Source organism: Artemia franciscana, chromosome 17 (genome assembly GCF_032884065.1).
Source record: "Artemia franciscana chromosome 17, ASM3288406v1, whole genome shotgun sequence".
In the NCBI taxonomy this organism is placed as follows: Eukaryota; Metazoa; Arthropoda; class Branchiopoda; order Anostraca; family Artemiidae; genus Artemia; species Artemia franciscana.
The window spans coordinates 40,417,886-40,442,418 of record NC_088879.1 but is presented as its reverse complement, the minus strand read 5'-3'; the positions used below and the strand labels follow the sequence as shown (position 1 = coordinate 40,442,418).

At 35.9% G+C, this 24,533-nt stretch overlaps 1 protein-coding gene across 1 annotated transcript in view; it reads left to right on the top strand.

Moving 5' to 3' along the window:
* LOC136037586 (rho guanine nucleotide exchange factor 28-like) overlaps positions 1 to 24,533 on the top strand; it is a 330,822-nt gene that overhangs the window by 140,899 nt on the left and 165,390 nt on the right. The window contains exon 9 of the mRNA XM_065720307.1: positions 10,511 to 10,583. Coding sequence (XP_065576379.1) covers positions 10,511 to 10,583 — 73 coding nt within the window. The remainder of the gene's footprint in view (positions 1 to 10,510; positions 10,584 to 24,533) is intronic.

Here is a 24,533-nt window from a genome sequence, read left to right as displayed (position 1 = left end):
TGGGCCCTTTGGGAGTTTTTTTGGACTTCAGAGTTTTTTATATTTATTGAGTAAATGAACATGAACTCAACAAATATCTCTAATAACATTCTATAATTTAAAATGCATATAATTTGATGAGGTGAGGAAGTAAGTAATTACATTTTTCTAAATAAACAAATTAGATCAGAGATACATTTTAAAATGAATAAAAAGATACATTTTAAAATGAATAAAATGAAAATGTAAATCTTTAATTTACATTAAAAAAATTAAGAAAAATGAAATATGTGGCTCCGTAGGAAATAGCCTAATTTATCAAAGGCTACACACCAGCATTGCCTTTGTAATGAGTCATGTATATTTTTTACTTTTTACTTATGTATGTCTTACCTAAATAGATTAGGTTGGAGGAGGAGCGTGCGTGGCTGTGTTGGCCTCAGGCGGCTTGGTGCTGCAGTGAGTTATTAGTAGTAGTAGTAGTAGTAGTAGTAGTAGTAGTAGTATTACTTATGTTTCTACATTTTTTACTTATGTATACTTTTGATTTCGACCATCTCGTATCCAGGGGGAGGGGTTACCGGATCCCCTTCGAACAAAAATCGTGGAGGTGGTCCATTCAAATATGAAAATTCTAGTTTTCTTTAGAGATCCAGTCCCTTCTCGAGCCCTCTTTTGCCCCCTTGCAGCTCCATAACCCTCAATGAAAATGGATTGAAGTCTTAGGATTTTTTTTTAATGCTTAAGAGGTTTAATAAGTATGCCTTTCGGGTCGTTATGACCCACACAGCCCTAGGGGCAAATGTTCTAAGCTATAAAATTTACCTATTGTTCCCAGATAGGTTTTAGTAGATAAGGCGTGCATATATGGTTTTATTTGCCCGGTCAGCTTGGGACTCTTAGAGACAGTTGATTAAGCCAGCCTTTTCAAAAGTTTTCCAAGGATTTACTCCTGAAACTACACATTACTGAGTATAAATCCCTATGAGATACTCCACGGTGGAGTAGCGATGTTTGAAAGACACGATGTGCACTGAGGGCATCAAAGTAGCTTTTCTGTAATGTCTCAGGAGTAACTTAAGGAATCCAGTTGAAGCTTTCAGAGAGTATTAGTGGGTCAAGTGATTCTTGAACTTGGACTTTAAGGACGGGGACTGGTAAATTGAATGATATTATATGTATACATGGTATTAAAATAACATTTTGTAATATTCGGGGAACGACTTCTGGGATCTAGGTCAGACTTTCGGAGCATGGGTGGGGCGAGGAGACTTAAGATTTTGAGATTAGAAGGAGGTGAGTGAACCATTTTTGGTCTTTGATCCTATAGAAGGTTTTCACTATACGCCCTTACCGAACCTAGAATTTATTCATGAGAGGTAACAAGGTAGATCAGTAAATCAGAAGACTATTTCTTCTAATGTCATCAAAACATCGAATATACAATGCCTCGAAAACTGTTAAGGGAATACGGTTGAATTTTCAGAGAGAGTATTAGTGGGTCTAGTGAACCTTGAATTTTGACTTTAAGGGCGGGGACAGGTAAATTCAATAATGTTATATGTATACTGGGTATTAAAATTAATCTTTGGGGAACGGCTTGTGGGATCTAGGTCATACTTTTGGAGCATGGGTGAGGGGAGGAGACTTAAGATTTTGAGTTTAGAAGGAAATGAATGAACCATTTTTTTTTGTCTTTGATCCTATCGAAGGTTTTCTATACGCCCTTACCGAAGGAGACACTATTTCTTCCAATGCAATCAAAATAGCGAATATGCAATGCCTCGAGAACTGCTTAGGGAATCCAGTTGAAACTTTCAGAGAGTATTAGTGGGCCAAGTGAATCTTGAATTTCGACTCAAAGGGAGGGGACAGGTAAATTAAAAGACATTTTATGAATAAAGGGTATTAAAATAACATATTTAGAATATTTGGAGAACGACTTATGGGATCTAGTTAAGACTTTTAGAGCATGTGGGAAAATAAGACTTAAAACTTTCAGCTTAGAAGGAGATAAGGGAATCTTTTTTTTATCCTATAAAAGTTTTCACTATACACCTGTACTGAACCTAGAATTTATTCACGACTGCTAACGAGGAACCACACCCCCAAATGTGGGGGGGGGGTCAAATTTTTATCTCCAATCTACATAAACATTTACGCACTACAAGCCCATACTTTATTAAAATTTCCACTATTAAATAGCAGGGTAAATCAAAAGACACTGTGTTAGTAGGCTATCATAATAGCTTGTCTGCTATGAACTGCGAACGGCTTTGTGGGATGGGAGGGGTGGGGGGTTCAAATTGAAACTCCCCAGGAAGGTTACACGCTACAGACTAACAGACTAAATGTATCTTAATTTTGACTTGGAAGGATGAGACAGATAAGGAGGGTCTAAATTTTTTTTCTCCGATCTGCCTAAAGGTTTTTGCGTCATCCACCCCTTTGGGATTTTTTCCCTTTTTTTCATCACTATGTAGTGGCAAGGTAAACTAATTTACATTATATTTACCCAGTTTATCAAAATAGTGTATCTATTATATCGTGGAAATGGCCTTGGGAATGAGTTTAAAATTTGACAATGTAGAAGATGGATGGAATAAATTAGAAAAAACAGTTTGTTAAGTTGCTGATGGTGTCTTAGGGAAGAAAATTAGAAACACAGCTAGGTTTGTTAGTGAAATATTTATGTTTAATAAAGAGGACGAGGGGCTTGTGCAGGAATCATTTGAGAGGATAGATCATTTGAAAATAAAAGAAATATAAGAAAGCATTGAATGTAGAAATGTTGAGAAAACATTAAAATATGAATAAAGGATGTGTGAAGTGGAGGCCATAGATAAAATGGCTAATGATATGGGAGATGCAGCCAGACTGCATAATTGTAAAATATTGTTCTGGTATGTTAAAAAATTGAGAGGGAGTAGTCAGTCCGGAATTTCACCAGTTAAAGATCGGAACGTGGCGACAGTTAGCTTTAGGGAAGACCTAAAGGGAGATGGGTAGACATTCCGAGGATGTGCTAAACCCTGATAGAGCTACAGCAAAAGATATAGAAAAGAATGAAAAAGTTTATGACACGTTGAATGTGAAGAAACATTTATTTTGTGATGGAGATGTGCTGATTGTGTGGTAAATTAGTACATAAATTACTCTGAATTTATAAATGAAACCATCTGTGAGCAGAAATCGAAATCAAATCAAAATTAAGGCGCAAGCAAGCGCACCACATGGAAGAATGGAATGGACCCCCCTCTAACCTCGTATTTGTTAGATTTTCATTTGCACTTTTCTAAAAATGAAAAAATATCAGTGTGTTTGTCAACAACAAGAACAAAAAAAAAATCTCTAAGATATTAAAACTTGACAAAAAACAGCTATCATAATTGAGATTGTGGCTATTCCTCGCTTTTGCTTGCTGTTTAAATAATAGTTCTATCATGGGTACACTCTTTTTCTTGGGGCGGGAGGGGGCTGAAGAAACCGTTGTTCAGCATCATGTAGACAATTTTATGTATTAATGTATCTTAAACCATCAGTTCATGAAAATAACCTTTTTATGTTATGCTTTGGTGTGCTTCTTTTACTATATTTTAATAAATACAAGTCATTTTCATTAAAAAAAAACTTAGTTCATTAATTAGTATGTATTGTCAGGTCTATAGTATTTTAGCATATTTATTGTAGTATTCAACCGTTCCTGGAAAGTTTCTCCCAAATTCTCATACTGGAGTATACCTAAGTCGTAGCTTCTCGGAAGGTGGTTACCCTACCTAAATTACAGCTTCAGATTAACCCTAGACCATACTTGCTGGTAATCTTTACTTTTAAAATTAGTAAGAGCACACATGTATGCCTAGTATCTTGTATCGATCCTGGCAGTCTTCGGTTTACAAATACATAATTATTAAGGTTGGCTGTCTTTCCATCATGTAAATGCCATGTTAACTTATGGGCTATTTCATGACCCAATGCTGTATTAACTAGACCTACGTTGCCTGGGCAACGTGAAGTGTTGCGGCAACCTTTGTCCGGCTTTGCCGATTAAAGTGTTGCGAGAGCAACACTTTGGTTTTGTTTCTTCGCTATCGGTTAAATGCTGAAGTTGTCAAAACTATCAAAGCTTTCAAAACGGCATATTCAAAGAAGAACACAATCAGTAATCACATGATCAAATTCTTCAGCGTTGAAAAAACAACAGCAAAAGAATATCGGAAAAAGGGACTAAATTGAGTTTGCAGCCAGTTGAACTTTATCCTTTTCAATCGTAGACATCGTGACGGATGGAAACTTGGAACATTATCTTATATAATCTAGTTGGTATTATAAAGCTATCCGTAACTTTTCAGGATCAAATACCATAGATGTGCACCAATTTGCACAAATTTGTAGCCCCTCATGAACCTCCTCTAGCAACCCATTCTTGCTTACAAGTCCCTCTTCCGTGAGAGACAAAGAATAACACAATCAGTAATCAGATGATCAAAGGCTATTCCTCAGGGTTGAAAAAAAAAAAAATATTGGAAGAAGGGACTAAATTGACTTTGCAGCCAGTTGAACTTTATCCTTTGCACACCATAGGCTCTGGCTCGAGGACAAGCAAAAACCATCCTTTTTGGCCCCAGGCAAGAGTCGTACGGAGCTTTCCAAAATATAATGTCATATTCGTCAATCCGGCCCGAGGTCCACACTAACAGCCGATTATTACTTACTAGGCCCCTAAATGTCACTTTGCAGCCGGTTGAACTTTATCCTTTTCAATCGTAGACATCGTGACGGATGGAAACTTGGAACATTATCTTATGTAATCTAGTTGGTATTATAAAGCTATCTGTAACTTTTCAGGATCAAAATACCATCAGGGACCCATAAATTTCCTGTAATGGCTCGCCATCCAGGATCGCTTATTATTGGATGGCGAGTCATTACAGGAAATTTATGGGTCCCTGATTCCATAGATGTGTACCAATTTGCACAAATTTGTAGCCCCTCGTGAGCCTCCTCTAGCAACCGATTCTTACTTACAAGTCCCTCTCCCGGGATATACATCCAAGTTCACCGGAAACAAATAATGGGTACACCAACTAGCAAAAGTTCCAAACCCCTTGCCGCTGAAGTCATTGTAGCCTAACAGCCGATTATTACTTACAACTCCCTTACATGTCTTACAATCGGGAACCAAGTTGTTCTTACCATCAATTACACCAGAAACAGATAATAGGTACACCAATCAGCAAAAGTTGCAAACCCCTCATTGCCAAAGATGATTATAAGCTAATAATCGACTGTTGCCTGGAAGTCCCCTACATATCTCACAACTGGTATCGGCCTATTTTTGGTTCAAGTGTGTACTTTACCACTGAAGTTGTCAACCCCTTGAAACTTTCAAACTGGTGTATGTCATGAAGGAATTTTTGTAACAAAAAATGGATGACATATACTTTGATCAGCTCATCAAAGTCTATCGATTGTCATTGAAAAAAAAAATCTATCTGTCTTAGTTCAAAACTTGACTTTTTTGCCGGAGGCCAACTTTCTAACACCACCACTTAGAAAGGAGCAAAGGATAAGCTCTAATTTCTTTAGCAATGAGAGAACTTTTAAAGTTTAAGAGGTATATCTGATACCATTTCTCTATTGCAATCCCAAGTAGAAAAAAAAGAATGGTAAAGTCAGCTGAAATCACGAACAGAAATGACTAGAAACAATAGATGGCAGCACTTTCGGACCCGTGGGAAAATCGCACTTTTTTGTTTCTGTAAATTTTTCTATTTATCACTCAAAGAAGATATATTGGCTGTGGGGCTGGGGAACTACCGCATATATTTAACACTTATAGATTTTAGTCCATCTTCAATTTGAAACTGGTGCCTGCCTGCTTGCCTGCTAGAACGGAGCTTTCCACTCGAAAGCAGAAACATGGTTTGATGAAACGAAAGCTTGGTGCACAACTTCAGATACTCCTCTCTGACATAGGCTATATAACTCCACTTCACTTCGCACACCATAGGCTCTGGCTCGAAGACAAGCAAAAACTATCCTTTTTGGCCCCAGGCAAGAGTTCTACGGAGCTTTCCAAAATGTAATGTCATATTCATCAATCCGGCCTGAGGTCCACACTTTCCGTAAAAACCGCACAGGTTAGACCCTTACCAGTTTCCAGGAATAAGCTGAGATCGGCGGCATAGAAAAAAAAAAAAAAAACCAAAAAAAACCGGGACAAAACCAAAGTGTTGCTCTCGCAACACAATTATAAGTAGACTGTTGTACCTACAAAATTGCAGCAGTCTGTAGCCATTGTTGTTTTCTTTTCCTATACCATATTTGCCTAGGCCTGGACACCATCTATCCTCGGTTTTACCAACCTGGGCCTTATAATTCCCTAATATAAATACCATATTTCTACCTGGGACCCTGTCTAGTTTTTCCTTTAGCTGTAAGTATATTTCATTTGTGTCGATTCTGCCTCCACCAGTTGGTTCTACAGAGGCATATACTGCTATGACTGATACCCTGCACTTTTGTGTCATAAAAGGGGCAAGAAATATTTCTGTTATTAATTCCTTCCCAACCCAAAAAAGGTTTAGTAGCTTCCTTTTTCCTCTTGAGTCCAACGCCCTGCCTTTCTGTCTGAGTAAATAAGTTCTATATCACCTAATTTCTTGTTTCCCACCCTTGGGATACGAGTTCCTGAAACTCCTAATAAATCTAGTGTATTAGGAAGCATATATATAAGAACTGCATAGATTTGTCCAAGGTTTATCAATAGTCTTATTGAAAAATTCAATTTCCTTTTCCTTCTTCAAAAATTGGTTCCGAATCGGCTATTCTCGTAATGATTTCCCTGTTTATTTCCCAGAGGAGGGCAATCATCGCATATGGTACACAGAATTAGTTTTTTTTCCCTTTCTTCTTTGCTTCTCTAGAAACAAAATTTTCCACTGTTAAGTAATTCGATGACTTTTGGGAGGTATTGAAGGTGATTAGCAGGACCTTTATTGTTTGAACAGCTTAGTAGGAAAATAAAAAGGAGAAAAGAACATTGAGCTTAAATCGTTGTTATACAAAGTTTTCCATGCTTGTAGTTATGGCAAGGACCCGCCTTCTGGGCAGTCCTAGAACACACCTCGCCTTGTCCCACTTGGGACCTTGTGAGGCTATACTTTGCACAACGGTTTATTAAAAACCATATGAAAGACAATGCGAGTTGGTAAGACTGCAAACTTGTATTTGTGCAGCTTTGCACAAGTTGAAGCTGTTTGTAGTTTGAAGTTGGAAGTTTTCTAAATACATATAAAAAAGAAAATGCTTTCATGCATTTTGCTTACATGCAGTTAGAGATTAACTATAACTTAATATATTTTTTCTGCTTTTTCTTTTTCAATTAGATTGATGCATTAACTACATGTAATACTGTAAAACTTCAAATATTCCTGCAGTTAGTGTAAGGGGGGGTATTTCCTCACTAAGACTGGTCTAAAGGACTCCTTTCTAGATAGTAAATAAAAAATATGTAAATAAATAAATAAATAAAAAAACAGTTTCTTTTCAGCTGAAAGTTTTTTTAATTTAATTTCTGATCATTTTTCAAATAAAGCCAGTAAATCCGTCTCGTCCCTCCATCCCCCGAAACTTTACATTGGAAATTTCCTCCCGCGTATAATTTTTTCAACTGAAAGTAATGAGCAACATTAAAACTTAAAAACAAACTATGCCGAATTATTCGGTATATGAGGGGAAATACTACCTCCCCAATACTTCACTCTTCGCGCCAAAGATTTTTAGTATTTCAAAAAAGCTTCTTATTCTAATTAAACGTCCCATTTGTTTCAGGGGTCGTTCTTAAAGAATTGGGACAAAAAGTCAAACTTCAGCGTAAAGAGTGAGGTATTGAGAAAGGGATGTCCTCCCTCAAATACGGAATAGTTTCTGTTCGTTTTAAGTTTTAATGTTGCCTCTTACTTTCAGTTAGAAATATCTTGTTCTCTTTGATTTAATTTCTGATAGTTTTTCAAACAATGCTGGGAAATCCGCCAAACACCTCTTTAGAAAATCCCCTGCTAAAAATAACTCCATGAAAAGCTATTCCCGTGAACGCGTTGGACAATTTGATTCTCGCTGAGTATTCCCACAGAAAATTTTTTGCATACAATTCGGCCTGAAAAATTTTCTTAAGCGTATTATTTGAAAAGAAGTCTTGTTTTCCATTTAATTTCTGATTATTTTTATAATTATGCTGTAAATCCCCTCCGCAGACAATTTTCCTTGGATTTCCCCCCTCTAGTAGAAAGTTTCTCCCGTGAAAAATTCCCAGGTCAAGAATTTATCCCACATAAAATCCCCCCTCGGAAAATTTCTCCCGTGAGGGATTTTTCTCGTGGTTAATGCCTCTCCCCCGCCACGGAAAAATTGCCCAGACAATTCCAACCCCTTTTAAAATTACCCTTGGACAATTTCCCCGGAACAGCTCCACATATAATATTGATTTGACAAAGAGAATCAAGATAAATAAAAAGAATTTCGTAAAAGAATTCTGGCAAGTTTCCCCTTGAAAATTCATCCCCAGAAACTTTCTTCCCGACGGAAAATTCTCCCTTGCGGAACTTGCGGAAAGTTCTGTCTCCCCTAAAATTGTTTATTTACTCCCCTCTAACAAATACTATATGTGAACAATAAAAATTATTTTTGATTAGTCAAAGAGTCTAATATGTTAATTAGTCCCATAGCGTATTTTCTCAGCTATAATTGAAAAAACCAGACCCCTTAACTCAACATTTGTTTTTTCCCTCTCTTGCTATCTGTTTCTTCATTTTTCTATGCTTTTCCCTGCTTATTCCTTGAATGGGTGCTCCCTATTCATCTCCCAAAGGTAAAAATATACTCCCTATTTTCTTTATTAAGAAATATTCTTGTGTCCCATTCGGCTGACTTTTTTTTTTACAAGGCTAGTCGTGATTATCCCAATATTTCTTATTTAGAAAGATATGAAGAAAGATCTGTGTAGTTTTTTTTTATAAAAAGCAGAACTAATATCTTGAACTTTGATACGTGAGAGGCTCAAATGTGACGTCCTTACAGTATAGTTGGGCAGTGACATAGCGAAAAATACTGACGCCCGGAGTATATCAGTTTAAATCTCCCCTTTCAATCACCGCAGTTCAATCCCCTGCATAAGAGTATTGCCTGACCACCATTCCGTAGCTGGCAATTCTAGTTCACGAATCAAACAGTTCGTTGTAAGGAGTAAGGAGCGACCCGGCTGAATAATAACCGAAACTAAAAAACAGAGTTTTGATGCCAACAGATACATCAAAGAATAGGATTTTTATGCTGATTTGAAATATACAAATTTCACCATGTTTAGTATTACCTATCAAAAGTTAGAAACCTGATAATATTTGTCTTATTTTAGAAAAAAAGGGGAAAACACCCCCCTAAAAGTCATAGAATCTGAATGAAAAGCGTATCAGAGAACCCTACTGTCGAGGTTTCAAGTTCCTATCTGCAATGTAATGGAATTTTGTATTTTTTGCCAGGAGATTTCTGAAGTTTATTTTTTTTTCCTGGGGTGATCGTTTCGTTCCAGTAGTCCTAGAACATTGGAAGAGGGCTCCTTTGAACGAAAATTAAAAGTTATAGTGCCTTTTTTAAGTGACCAAAAAATTGGAGGGCAACTAGGCCCCCTCCTACGCTCATTTTTTCCCAGTCACCGGATCAAAATTTTGAGATAGCCATTTTGTTCAACATAGTCAAAAATCTAAGAACTATGTCTGAGGATTAATTAATCCCGCACAATCCCCTGGGGAAGGCCTGCAAGTCATGAACTTCATCCATTGTTTACAGATTGTCCAGTATTTGTTATTAGGAAGTATACAGACGTTTTCAGTGGGATCTTGTGGTGCGGGGATTGGGTTGGAGAATCTTTCCAAGGGAGGATTTGTTCGTGGGGGAAGGGAATTTTTCATGAAGAGGGTGCCGGATTTCACTGTATTATTTAAAAAACGAGCAGAAATTATTCCGTATATGAGGGAGCTCGTCCCTTCGTCGATATCTCGCTCATTACACTAAAAATGTATTAGTACTTTCAAAAGAGATATTTATTCTAATTAAAAGGTCTTTGTGATTCAGGGGTCATTTTTAAAAGAATTGAAACAAAATTCAAACTTTAGCATAAAGAGCGAGGTATTGACAAGGGGGAGAATCCCCTCATATACCTATTTCTGTCGTATAGAGTCTCCGTAAAATAAATTTCTATTAATTATTGACTCACGTCAATCTGTCTCTTTTTTATTTTTTTTATTGATATTTTGTTTTTTGATTTAGTTCTTATGGTTTTTCTTAGCCCGGTACGCTAGGCCAGAATTTTTTATTATGTTTGCTTCCTGTTTTCAATTTTCTTACACGTGCTTAACGCCTCGCCTGGAAATATATTTTGACCCCTCCTTTCAACAAAAAAAAAATCACCTACCGTTTTTGTGATGATCTATTTTCATTACTGATGTTTTTCTTATCTGCTTTTCATTTTCAGTCCCTCTTTCAACGATGATGAATCCAGTGGAAAACGAAGGAAGAGGGGAAGCATTTTCTTTCGAAAACGGAAGGTAAAGTCATCTTTTTTTATCAATGCTTTTCTTTCTCTACAGGATTATTTTTCCCTTTAGAAAGTTCACAGTTTTCAGCCACTCTTTTATAAACATTAGTTACGGTTGGATTAACTTCTTGTGTGACCAATATTAGGATTGTCATCAGTAATGTTTCCGTGACACAAGTAGGAAAGGAGCGGGTTCGTTAAGATTCGAGCTTGTCTCAGATTTCCATTCGTTTGGAAAGATTTGTTATCGGAGAGATACCTAAAGTGTTTTTTTGGAATTTGAATTACTTGATTAAAATTTAGGGTATTAAAGTACCAAGGGCACCGGATATTAAATATAATATAACTAATATAAATATATTTATAATATATGAAAAATATATGTCTTCCTAAACCCCTGTTGGGATCTCAAGATTTCCCTCATAACATGTGTATTTCCCGTAATTTATTTAGGCACTAATCCTACAGCTTCTCCTTTTTCAATCTGATCTCATAGTTGGTCTCAACTCCTGTCAGTATCTTAAGATCTCCCTCATAGGTTTTCATGTGCTTCTCTCTAATTTCCTCAAACTCTGTCAGTATCTCAAGATTTCCCACATAACATGTGTATTTCCCATAATTTATTTAGGTACTAATCCTACAGTTTCTCCTTTTTCAGTCTGATCTCATAGTTGGTCTCAACCCCTGTCATTATCTCAAGATTTCCCTCAAAGTTTCCATGCGTTTTTCTATAATTTCCCTGTCTTGGTATTTTTCTTTTATTATAATCAGGGATCCCTACCCTGAAATGTGCCCCATAAAATAAGTTTTTGTGTTCGTATATGCCCCTAGTTTCTTCCCACAAAGTACTATTCCACATTGATATGGATTTCCTTGCTGAGCAAATAAAATAAGCGCTAGAAACCAGGTGGGAGGAGGGGGTGTATCTTAATAAATCAAAAACGAAAATTTATCAAAATATTATATCTTGTTTCCCCTTATAATTTCTTATTGATTGCATGAAGCTTGTTTTGCCTTTTCATATGCCTTCTTCTTCCGAAATATAGCGTCAAAAATAAATTGTTATGCGCTCATCAAACAGTTCGTGGTAACGAACTGTAGTAAGGAGCGACCCAGCTCAATAGTAACCAAAACTCTAAAAAATTGAATTTTGATATCAATAGCTACATCAAAAGAATCGCATTTTAATGCTGATTTTAAATATATAAGTTTCATCAAGTTTAGTCTTACCCATCAAAAGTTACGAGCCTGAGAAAATTTGCCTTATTTAAGAAAATAGGGGAAAACACCCCCTAAAAGTCGTAGGATCTTAACAAAAATGACACCGTCAGATTCAGCGTATCAAAGAACCCTACTGTAGAAGTTTCAAGCTCCTATCTACAAAAATGTAGAATTTTGTATTTTTTGCCAGAAATCAAATCACGGGTGCGTGTTTATTTGTTTTTTTTTTTTTTTTTTTTTTTTTTTTTTTTTTTTTTTTTTTTTTTTTTTTTTTTTTTTTTTTTTTCCCAGGGGAAATCGTATCAACCAAGTGGTCCTAGAATGTCGCAAGAGGGCTCATTCTAACGGAAATGAAAAGTTCTAGTGCCCTTTTTAAGTGACCAAAAAATTGGAGGGCACCTAGGCCCCCTCCCACGTTCATTTTTTCCCAAAGTCAACGGATCAAAATTTTGAGATAGCCATTTTGTTCAGCATAGTCGAAAACCATAAGAACTATGTCTTTTGGGATGAACAACTCCCCCACAATCCCTGGGAGAGGAGCTGCTAGTTACAAACTGGGGGGGGGGAGTGTACAGGCGTTTTCAGGGGGATTTTATTTTGTTTGGGGGTGGGGCTGAGGAGAGGGGGCTATGTTGGAGGATCTTTCCTTGGAGGAATCTGTCATGGGGGAAGAAAAATTCAATGAAAAGGGCGCAGGACTTTCTAGCTTTACTATAAGAAAACAATGAAAAATAAACAGGAAAACTTTTTTCAAATGAAAGGAAGGAGTAGCATTGAAACTTAAAGCGAACAGATATTATTACGAATATGAGGGGTTCTAATAATACTTTTGCATAAAGAGCGAGGTATATAGGAGGAGATAAATACCTCGCTCTTTATGCTAAGGTATTTTTAGTAATTTCAACTATTTATTCTACGGCCTTTCTGATTCAGGGGTCATTCTTAAAGAATTGGGACAAAACTTACGATTTAGTGTAAAGAGCGAGGTATTAACGAGGGTACAAACCCCCTCGTATACATAATAAAAATATAAGGTTATGAAAGTTTGTTACGTAAGTTAATTCTTAGGTTACGTATATTTTTTACTAATAAAAATGTTTGTTAAAAATTAAAAGTTCTAGTTGCCTTTTTAAGTAACCGAAAAATTGGAGGGCAACTAGGCCTCCTTCTCCACCCCTTATTTCTCAAAATCGTCTGATCAAAACTAAGAGAAAGCCATTTAGCCAAAAAAGAATTAATATACAAATTTCATTTTAATAATTTATGTGCGGAGAGCCAAAACCAAACATGCATTAATTCAAAAACGTTCAGAAATTAAATAAAAAAAAAACTAATTTTTTTAACTGAAAGAAAGGAGTCACATTAAAACTTAAAACGAACAGAAATTACTTCGTATATGAAATGGGTTGTCCCCTCCGCAATCCCTCGCTCTTTACGCTAAGGTTTGACTCTTTGCCACAATTCTACTTTTTAAAACAATTAAAAGCTTTAGCGTAAAGAGCGAGGAATTGCGGAGGGGACAACCCATTTCATATACGGAGTAATTTCTGTTCGTTTTAAGTTTTAATGTCGCTCCTTACTTTCAGCTAAAAAAATTAGTTTTTTTTTTATTTAATCTTCTCAAAGTGCTCTCCCTTATAACTTCAAAATTGTACTGGATTGGCTCCCATCCCCCGTGGACAAATAAAATATACGTTAATATATTAATAATATACGTTAGTAATAATATATGTTTATAATAATAATATAATAAATGCTAATAATAAACTAATCATAATAAACGTTAATAATATGCGCTACGAAATTTATCAGATATATGAGGGAAAAAGGGCATGCATATAATTCCAAATTATATTGAACTGATTTTGTAAAATATAATTTAGTGCAATAATTTAATTACATTGATTACAACAAATTCAATAATAAATTAAAAAATTCAATAAATAATTACAATAAATTACAGTAATTAAGTACAAGAATTCAGTTCAATATATTTAAACGATGACACTGCTACGTGTTGCTTATCTTTTGTGTGATATCATCACATATTTATCTTAAGTGTCAATAGAGGAGAAGTACTTTGATAGATTAGTGGGGACCTTTGGCGAATATAATATTTATCAGACTATCAATAACACTGCCAATTGATTGTGTGTTCTGAATATATGTTTGATTGTTGGGATAGCGACAGAAAAAGGTTGGTTCTAAACTATACTAGAATCGTTGACTTCGTAAAACTGAAGTACTTAGTAATAGCTCTTCCATCTGCCTTACTGGTATTTATATAGGAATTTATTTCGGGGAGCGAAGGCTGCGTTGTAACTTTAGTCTTGTGTGCCCCGTATTCATTCTAGCTGCAACACATGAAACCCTTTTGTAAAAAGACACAAAAAATAATGAATTAACGAAAAGTGTTATGGAAGTAGTGTAAGTATACATTGTTTTCACTATTTTTTTTTTGCTATTTTTGTACGACTATAAATAAGACAAGATTTATAACTGAAAATATATGTCACAAGCCCAGATGGGTCGAAATGGCATTTTTGAGTCAACAAACACACGCACGAATAAAAAGAAAAGCAAGAAATACACTAGTTAAAACTTTGTCTTGCTACTAAAAAACAAGAGCTAAGAGCTCATATGGCACTTGTGACGAGGCGAGAAGAGCTAAGAGCCAAGAGATCATATGGTATGAGCTCTAACAAAATTCTATGAATCAATAGATTGATTTAAAAAGGAAAATAAGAAACTTAATGCCGGTCAGGATTTAAAATAAGAGCTCTGAGTCACGATGTCCTTCTAAATATCATAACTGGAACATTCTGAATTGTTGAATTGAATTGAATTTATTTATAGCCCATTATAATACACATGAAAAACGGAGTATAATGTGAATAAAAGAAAAGAGGAAAAAAATGACCGAAAAAACTAAACGACACTTCATCGTACTTAAAAACAACTAAAACATACAAAAGCAAATGCAAACCATTCATTGTATCAAAATAGTGCTCCATGGGTGCCAACCAATTCTACTATTATAAGCTTCTATGCTTTTTCTGATAGAAGCATTCGGGTCTATGATGCCGTATCTTTTAATGACCCAGGAGTTGCTTGACTCCTAAGCTATTAAAAAACTCTTACTATTAAAAACTTTGACTATTAAAAACTCTTAAGCTAAGTTTTGACGGAAGACTTAAATTTTTGGCAAGGATAACCGGCCAAACAATGCTTCCATGTGGATTCAGGCTTGTAAATCAAATCGAAAGTGACATCTTGTGGGGTCTTCCTGTTTGCGAAAACTAACCCTTTTGAATACCTCTGTCGTATATTTTATCAGAACATAACTCGTATTTATTTGATCGCAATTTTGCTGGCCAGACAAATTTATTTCCAATTGTGATTTGAAACGTAATTGGACCGAGCATTCGCGTCAGAAAGAAATATATTTTCATTGGAAACTGGGAAATCTGGCCGCCGAAGCAAAAAACTCCTTTCAGAACTTAGCTTTAACTAAAAGATCACCTTTTACTTCAGTCAGCAAATATCATTTTGCGGTCAACATTCCTCTAGGTAAGTTTTTTGCTCAGTTCTTTTTGTCAGTGGAAATTCAAAGAACCGATATTGATCTCTGGCAAAAAGTTGCTAAGATTGTAGTATTTCCATGTCAATCGTAAAAGACGCGAATACAGCTAACATCATCTTAAATTTTAAAGGATAGATCCGATTTAATTTGTTCTGCAGATTGGTTTGGCTGTAATCTAAATCTAAGTGGAACTTAACCAACTGTCTCAAAATTCAGACCTTCAAGCGCATCTCTTCAGCGTTGCATTGCCTTTGGATTCTTCAAGAAACTTGCTTGATCATGTCTTGCGCAGTGTGTAAGAAATAAATTATTGTAAGATGGTTTCAAAGAGTTTTGCCTCAAGAGCTCAAATACTATTTCAATCCCCTCTCATTTAGGGGAGAGGATGAGAACCAATAATTTTTCCTAGGGGGGGGGGCAGGGAAAACATGAAAATCCTGCCTTATCCCGTTTCCAGGTACTCTCGATCTTTTGCGCATATCTTAAGGACCGGGTCCCCTTGGAGGGGGACCATGTCCTCCAAATCCCAAATCATGTCCCTGCTAGAGCTAGAAAAACCATAACGATTAACCAGTTTTCTATGTCATAATGCGAAGAAGAAGCCAATTAACCGAAAAAAGGCCCCATGTCAGTGGCCTTGTTTAAATAAAATAAGTATCTTATTTCCTAGCGTCGGGCTAGTAAACTTTAGTAGGAACTTTCTCATATCGCTATTGCGTTGCTAATCAGTATAAAAAAAAATATTCTGATAGGTTTCGAGCTCTCCATGCTTTCGAGTGACGTTCTATGAAAGCCACATGTTTTGGGGAATGAATAGAGATTGTATTATTCCTAAGTCCTCAAAATGTTTCCTATAGCATTATTTTGGTTCATCTCTTTTTAAGGGAGGGGGCAAGGAGAAGAGATTATTATGATTGAATAATTCAATAGGAGGGAGGGAGGAACTGAATAAAGCTCTGTCTTACCCATTGCCCGAGTAGTTCCCACCTTTTCCCTCAGATTTTTACAGTTTTGGACGATGGATTCATCCTTTCTTCCCCAACTCATCATATATTTGTTATATATCGGTATAAAGACAAAAACGGGTTGTTGCCCTAATACACTAAAGATGGCGTAGATGATTGAAAGTGTAGAAAGTTGAATGTTATTTAAAGTCCATATGTTTTTGGATCCAAAGCACTGTCAACAGATCAAATAACAGTTGGAAAGCAATGTTAGATCGGAAAATTACTTCAGTCGTTAACATAAACTTAGGCCACAAAGTCCTAGCCGGAAACCTAAAAAAATAATTTATAAGGTAACCTTTAACAAATATCATCAGGGATGCAACGATCTCTTGAAGGTACAAGGACGGGAAACGGTTGTATTTATTGCATTACAGCTGATAAAGATAGCTGTCTGTTGCTACAATACGCCCCGTTTCCTTCAATAATCTCTTAGTTGTCATTAAGAATTTCTGAGGTGATGTCACTTCGAGGAAAGGAGAATAAAGTGAAGCTAAATTATATCTAATGTCTTTTTCAATTCCCAAATCCGAATTCTTGGGGTTTGAGTTTTGTTTTTTATTATAGCAAAGCAAAGGAATCTTGACAGGAGACAAATTCTGTCACTCGGTTAATTTGATTAAATTTAACTTAAAAAAAATTCCAAAAAGGAGTTTCTCGAAAAAAGTAAAGCTGTATAAAACCTAAGACTAGCATAAATTAAGTCATATAGTAATTCGAATTTAGAAATGAACAGAAATTACTATTAATGACTGAATTAAACCAAGAAACGAATAGAAATTGAATGAAAATCATATCAAACACGAAAATCTCTGGTATTGCTATCAAACAGTTCGTGGTAACGGACTCTAAGCAAAGAGCGATGCGGCTCAATAGCAACCGAAACTAAAAACAGAATTTGAATATCAATAGATACATAAAATAGAATCAGCGTATTATGCGGATGCAAAATATACAAGATTAACTAATTGTACTGTTACTCATTAAAAGCTATTAGAATGAGATACTTTTGTCAAATTTTCAAAAAGTTGGGAAACACCCCTTAAAGTCACGGAATTGTAATAGAAATCACACCACCAGATTTAGCGTTACAAAGAACCCCACTGTAAACATTTCATTGGGGATTTTTTTGCAAGAACAACTTTCTACTAGAATCCAGGGGGTATAATTGCGGGAAACTTTTTGCAAGGGAGAGGGGATTTCTGGAACGATTTTAGAAACAATCAGAAATTAAGGTCTCTCTCAAATGATGGTGCACCAAGAAAAACTTTCCACCCAGAATCGTCCACAAGAAATTTTTTTTGGGGGGGGGGATCTTCACCTAGAATGGAATATTCTAGGAGAAATTTCCATAGTGACGGAGGAGGAATTTTTCGTGGGGGAAGGGATTTTCCATGGAGGGAAAGCCAGATTTCCCTGTATTTTTTCTAAAATGATGAACAATTAAATGATTAAACAAGTTTTTTTCAACTGAAAGTGAGGAGTAAAATCATAACTTAAAGCGAAAAGAAATTATTACGTATGTGAGGGGGTTGCACCCTCCTCTATAGCTTGCTCTTTACGCTTAAAATTTGATATACCAGAGCATCAGTTACACTTTACTGAAAGTGATTTGTATTTTGAGCAGTGTACTTCGTGCCTCTCCTCTCGCCCTCGTGAACCTGCTAAACGGTTTGAGTGTGATTTCTGTTTTATTAAAACGATGCTTATTTTCAAAACTGATGATTAGGGCTGGTATCCTCTATGCCTTCTTAAGATCAGAACACAATTTGCACTTTACTGAAAAAAAAAAAAAAACAAAAAAACAAACAAACAAGAGCCGTGGTTTGTTAGTTAAATTGACACATACGGACATTTCTTTGTTAAGGTTTTGATAATTTTTCATTTATGAAAGTAAGAAAGGTGAAAACATTTCAAGCGTATTTTGTTTCCAGAAAATCGTGTTAATTTATGCTCTTTTTGAGTTTTTGTCGGTTATTTATTGTAATTTCTGTTTGTTTTGAGTTTCATTTATTTATTGATAGTGATTTTTGATAGTTTTACGCTTGTAAGATTATTTTACCTTTTTTGCTCTCATTCTTGGCTTAATGGAGCTCTTTACTTTTCTTTGGAAATTCTTCTTGTGAAAAAAGTTTTTTTAAGTTAATTTCTTGTCGTTTTTTATTGAGTCTTTTTCATGAAAAAAAAATGCTGTATATCTTTTCAGATTTCTTCTTTAAGAATTCATAGTATGGGTTTCTATTTGTATGAAACTTTTTCAACAATTTTTAGTCCTGACACAAACAGTATTTTATGATTTAATTTTATAGCTTCTGAAGTTGACCTGAAAAGTAAAACTTAATATCATTCCTAAAAAAGTCTATCTATTTTCTTTTACAACCTGGATACACTTATATTCTTTTTATTTATTTTATATTGTAAGAAGAGAAGTAGTAATAGCAGTATACTCAAAAATTTTCAATTTAATCCCCCAGTCTTTCTCAAAAATCCACCAAGTCGTTACTGAAAAAAAAAAAAAAACAACAACAAAAAAACAACAACAAACAAAAAAATGACCGTGGGTTGTCAGTTTACGGGGACATACACTGCCATTTCTTCCTTAAAATTTTGATAATTTTTCATTTATGAAAGTAAGAAAGGTGAAAACATTTCAAACGTATTTTGTTTTCAGTAAAGTGTAAATTATGTCTGGTCTTGAGAATGCATAGGGGTTATCAGCCCTACTCATGCTAATTTTTGCTCGTTTTGAGTTTGACTCGGCTATTTATTGTAATTTCTACTCGTTTTGAGTTTCATCTATTTACTGACAGTGATTAATGGTATTTTACGCTTGAAAGATTATTTGACTTTATTTTTAAACATTCTAAGAGCAGAAGTAGTAATGGTAGTATCTCCAAAAGTTTCAACTTAATACCCCCAGTCGTTCTCAATATATTGTTGAGGTGTCTTATTGGCAACCATAAACACAATGCCTTGTGATTTATTTTAAAGCAACATTTAGTTTTAAAGCATAATGGGTCAACTGCACAATTTTGGGGGTTGACATGCCTAATATCTTTAAAGACATACTTGTTGGAGTGTTCTACTATGCTGAACAAAATGGCTGTCTCAAAATTTTGACTGGATGCGTTTAGAAAATGAATGGGCTTGAGAGAAGTACTGCTTGCTTTACAATCTCTTGTTACTCTTAAAAAGGACATGAGATACTCGCGCAGTAGTTGGAGTGCAAGGGGGGGGGGACTTCGTCCTTAGTATATCTAGTAAAAACATTTCACACAAGTAAAAGCAACGTGAAAATATTTTAAATGTGTTTTGTTTTCAGTAACGTTCAAACTATGTTCTAGTCTTGAGAAGGCATGGGGGTTTCAGCCCTACTCATGTTAATTTTTGCGCATTTTGAGTTTGACTCGGTTATTTATTTTATGATTGAAATAAAAAAAGTGTTTAAAATGTTATAACTTCTTTAACTTTAATAAATTAAAAATTTTAGAAACTTTAGGGAATATATATAAGTATATGTATATTGAATTGACAATCGACAGCCATTTTTTCAGTAAAGTGAAAGCTATGTTCTGGTCTTGAGAAGGTATGGGGGTTGTCAAAGACATAATTTCCATACCTTTCAACTACACTGAACAAAACGGCTATCTCAAAATTTGATTGGGTGTGTTTGGGGAAATGGTGGGCGTGGGAAGAGGTTTAGTTCCCCCCAATCACTTTCGACTATTAAAAAGGGCACTGGCCCTTTCAATGTTTCGAGTTCGAGTTTTCTCTGTTTTCGAGTTTTCTACGACAACAAATGACCATCTACAGTTTCTATCAGATGTATTTCGGGAAAATATGAAGTGGGGGGAGGGAGACATCCACTCTCCGGTCACTCTGGATCTTAAAAAGGTCACTATAATTTTTGATTAGAAATCCAATGACCCACTCCGAAGTTCATACGATCACTCCTTCTATATATACCTTATTTGCCCCCAGGGCATAACTTATAACTCTTGCTCTTAGGGCTGTGGGATGTTTGTCATCCTCCAAGACATAATTTCCGGTCCTTTCAATTACGTTGAATACAATGGCCATCTTAAAATATTTATTGGATGAGTTTGGGGAAGTGGTGGGCATGGGAGGGGGTTAGTTGCCCTCCAATCACTTTTGACGATTAAAAAGGGCTCTTGTCCTTTCAAGTTCCAATTGAATGAAATGTCTTCCAAGTTTCTATGACAAGAAATGACCATTTAAAATTGTCTATCCGATCAATTTCTGAAAAATACGGGGTGTGGGAGGTGGGTATCCTCCCTCTGATCACCCTGAATCTTAAAAAGGGCAGTAGAAGTTCTCAGTGTGTTACGAGAGCAACACTTTGGTTTTGTCTTTTTTTTTTCTTTTTTTTTTCTATGTCGCCGATCTCAGCTTATTCCTGGAAACTGATAAGGGTCTAATCTTTGCGGTTTTTACGGAAAGTGTGGACCTCAGGCCGGACTGATGAATATGACATTACATTTTGGAAAGCTCCGCAGAACTCTTGCCTGGGGCCAAAAAGGATGGTTTTGCTTGTCCACGAGCCAGAGCCTATGGTGTGCGAAGTGAAGTGGAGTTATATAGCCTAGGTCAGAGAGGAGTATCTGAAATTGTGCAGCCAATCTTTCGTTTCATTAAAGTATGTTTCCGCTTTCGAGCAGGCAGACACCACTTTCAAATCGAAGATGAACTAAAATCTATAAGTGTTAAATGTATGCGGCAGTTACCCGGCCCCACAGCCAATATATCTTCTTTGAGTGATAAATAGAAAAATTTATAGAAGCAAAAATTTTCCCACGGGTCCGAAAGCGCTGTCATCTGTTGTTTCTATACATTTCTGTTCGTGATTTCAGCTGAGTTTGTCATTCGGTTTTTCGGACGTGGCATTGCGGTAGAGAAAGGGTTTCAGATGTGTCTAATAAACTTTAAAAGTTTTCTTATTGCTAAAGAATTTGGAGTTTATCCTTTGCTCCTTTCTAAGTGGTGACGTTAGAAAGCTGACCTACGGCAAAAAAAATCAACTTTTGAACTAAGACAGATAGAATTTTTTTTGACGGCAATCATTAGTACTTGATGAGCTGATCAAAGTATATTACATCCATTTTTTGGTACAAAAATTCCTTCATGAGGTATACCCGTTTGGAAGTTTCAAGGGGTTGACAATTTCAGTAGTAAGGTACACACTGAAACGAAATCTAGGCTGATACAAATTGTGAGACATATAGAGGACTTGTAAGCAACAGTTGGCTGTTAGGTAATAATCACCTTAGGCAATGAGGGGTTAGCACCTTTTGCTAGTTGGTGTACCTATTTGTTTCCGGTGTATTTGATGGTTAAACCAATTTGGCTCCAGTGGTAAGACATGTAGGGGACTTGTAAGTAATAATCGGCTGTTGGGCTACAATCATTTTCAGCGATGAGGGGCTTGCAACTTTTGCTAGCTGGTGTACCCATTTATTTGTATCCGGTGAACTTGATGTCTATCACGGGAGAGAGACTTGTGAACAGTAAGAATCTGTTCACTTTGGGCTAGAAATTTGTGCCAATTGGTGCACATTGTACTCGATATCTTTAAATCTGACAGAGTTAAGTGTTTACACAACGGGTACAAACGATAACGTAAAACAGTGAGGTAGCTTCGTAATAATTAGGGTCTCCTATGGTATTTTAGTCCTGAAAAGTTACGGATAGCTTTATAATACCAACTAGATTATATACGATATTGTTCCAAGTTTTCATCCGTCACGATGTCTACGATTGAAAAGGATAAAGTTCAACTGGCTGCAAAGTCAATTTAGCCCCTTCTTTTAATATTATTTTGTAATTGTTGTTTTTTCAACGCTGAGAAAGAGCCTTTGGTCATGTGATAACTGATTGCGTTCTTGTTAGAACATATCGTTTAAAAACTTCGAGCTGACAATTTCATCATATAACCGATGGTGAAGAAACAAGCACAAACGAGAATGTAAAACAATGAGATAGTTTCGTAATAATTAATTGAATGTCATCTAATGGTATTTTGATCCTGAAAAGTTAGGGATAGCTTTATAATACCAAGTAGATTATATAAGATATTGTTCCGAATTTTCATCCGTCACGATGTCTACGATTGAAAAGGATAAAGTTCAACTGGCTGCAAAGTCAATTTGGTCCCTTCTTTCGATACTATTTTGTTGTTGTTTTTGCAACGCTGAGGAATAGCTTTTGATCATGTGATTACTGATCGATAGCGAAGAAACAAAACCAATGTGTTGCTCTCACATCACTTTAGCCGGCGAAGCCGGACAAAGGTTGCCGCAACACTTCACGTTGCCCTGGCAGCGTAGGTCTAGTTACCAATCCAATATGCCCCCGCCAAAGTTTATACGATCTCCCTTTCTATATATACTCTATATACCCCCAGGGCATAGCTTACAACCCTTGCCCTGAGGCTGTGGGGGTTGTCATCCTCAAAGACATAATTTCGGGGCCTTTCAATTACGTTGAACAAAATGGCTATCTGAAAATTTCTATTTTATGGTTCTGGGGAAACGGTTAGCGTGGGAGGGGGTTAGTTGTCTTCCTATTACCTTCGATGATTAAACAGAGAACTGGCTCTATCAATATCCATTCGAATGAACTGTTTTCGAAGCTTCTACAACAACACATGGTTATCTCAAAATTTCTATCAGATACATTTCGGGAAAAAACAAGGTTTGGGGGGGGGGTCCCACTCTCCGATCACTCTGAATCTTAAAAAGAGGACTAAAACCTGATTAGCAATCCAATGAGTCTCTTCCGAATTTTATACGATCATCCTTTCTGTATAAACCTTATACGCTCCCAGGCCATAACTTACAACCCTTGCCCTGAGGACTTTAGGTGAATTGTCATTCTTAAAGACATAATTTCCGAATCTTTCAACTACGCTGAACAAATTGCTGTCTCGAAATTTTAATTGAATGTTTTTAGGGAAATAGTGGGCTTGGGAGGTGTGTTAGTTGCCCTCCAATCACTTTCGACTATTAAAAAGGGCACTAGCCCTTTCAATTTCCAATCGAGTGAGCCCTTTTTGAAGTTTCTAAGACAACTCCTACGATACGGAGGGTTTATCTAAACAAAAAGAAAAAATAATACATTGTTTGCCCTGCCTATGATTAGGTCTTGAAAATTAAAATTGTAATAAAATGGTTTCATAAGCCAAATTTTACTTATGACTAGTCCTATCTCAATATCCCACAGAAATTATTTCCGGTTTATTAGGAAGAAAAAACTAAATAAGAAAAAAGCATTCGGCGGGAATGTTGCTTTTTTCGAATATGAAAGATATATTACAATCACAAATTTGTAGAGTTTGGTGGACGTATGAAGTTTGGTGAAAATTCCATTTGCCATAAAAAAGAACTTGAATAAACAATTTTTTCTGATTCGGCCTCCACATTCTGCTGGGTCTATCTCCGATCAACCTTTGACGGAACAATTATTTTTGCGATTGAAAGGGTACCTAATTTATTGTAGTTGATGCTTGTTGCATGGAGAGGAGATCCTTATATAATTGGCTTGAGAGCAATTGACAAATTGGGGAAAAGAGTAGAGAAGGTTATGAGGTAAGATATATGCGGCTGAAAGACATGTTCCAGAGTAAGAAGGGGCGTATCGTTATAAGGGAATTGATCAGGACAAAGGCAGTGTATCTTTAGTGTTCATGTCTTCGCTTATAGGAAACAATCTGCTTTTAATTAGCTTTTATCGGAAGGCTCTTATTAATTCCCGGACCTAGAGACTATTCTCTCTCCGCCACAACCCAATCAGGAGTTGTCATTCAGTAGAAAGTAAGCTTAAAAGGTCCCTATAGACATCCCATTTGCTGTAAAACGGAAAGCTAGAAGAGTTTAATTCTGTTATTTATTAACTTCATTTTCATTAATTTAATTGTAACAACGTTATTTAATAATTAATTTTGTCCAGTGTTTAATTTCAGTTTTATTGTGTCTGTCTACTTTTAAATCAGTAGCTCTTTTTTTCTTGCTTTTTATTCTTGACGATTGTATTTATTTGACTTAAGAACATCGTTATGCAAAAACTAGTTTTTAACTAGAGTATTTCTACTACTACTAAAAATTCTCTGCAGCACCAAGCCGCCTGTGGCCAACAA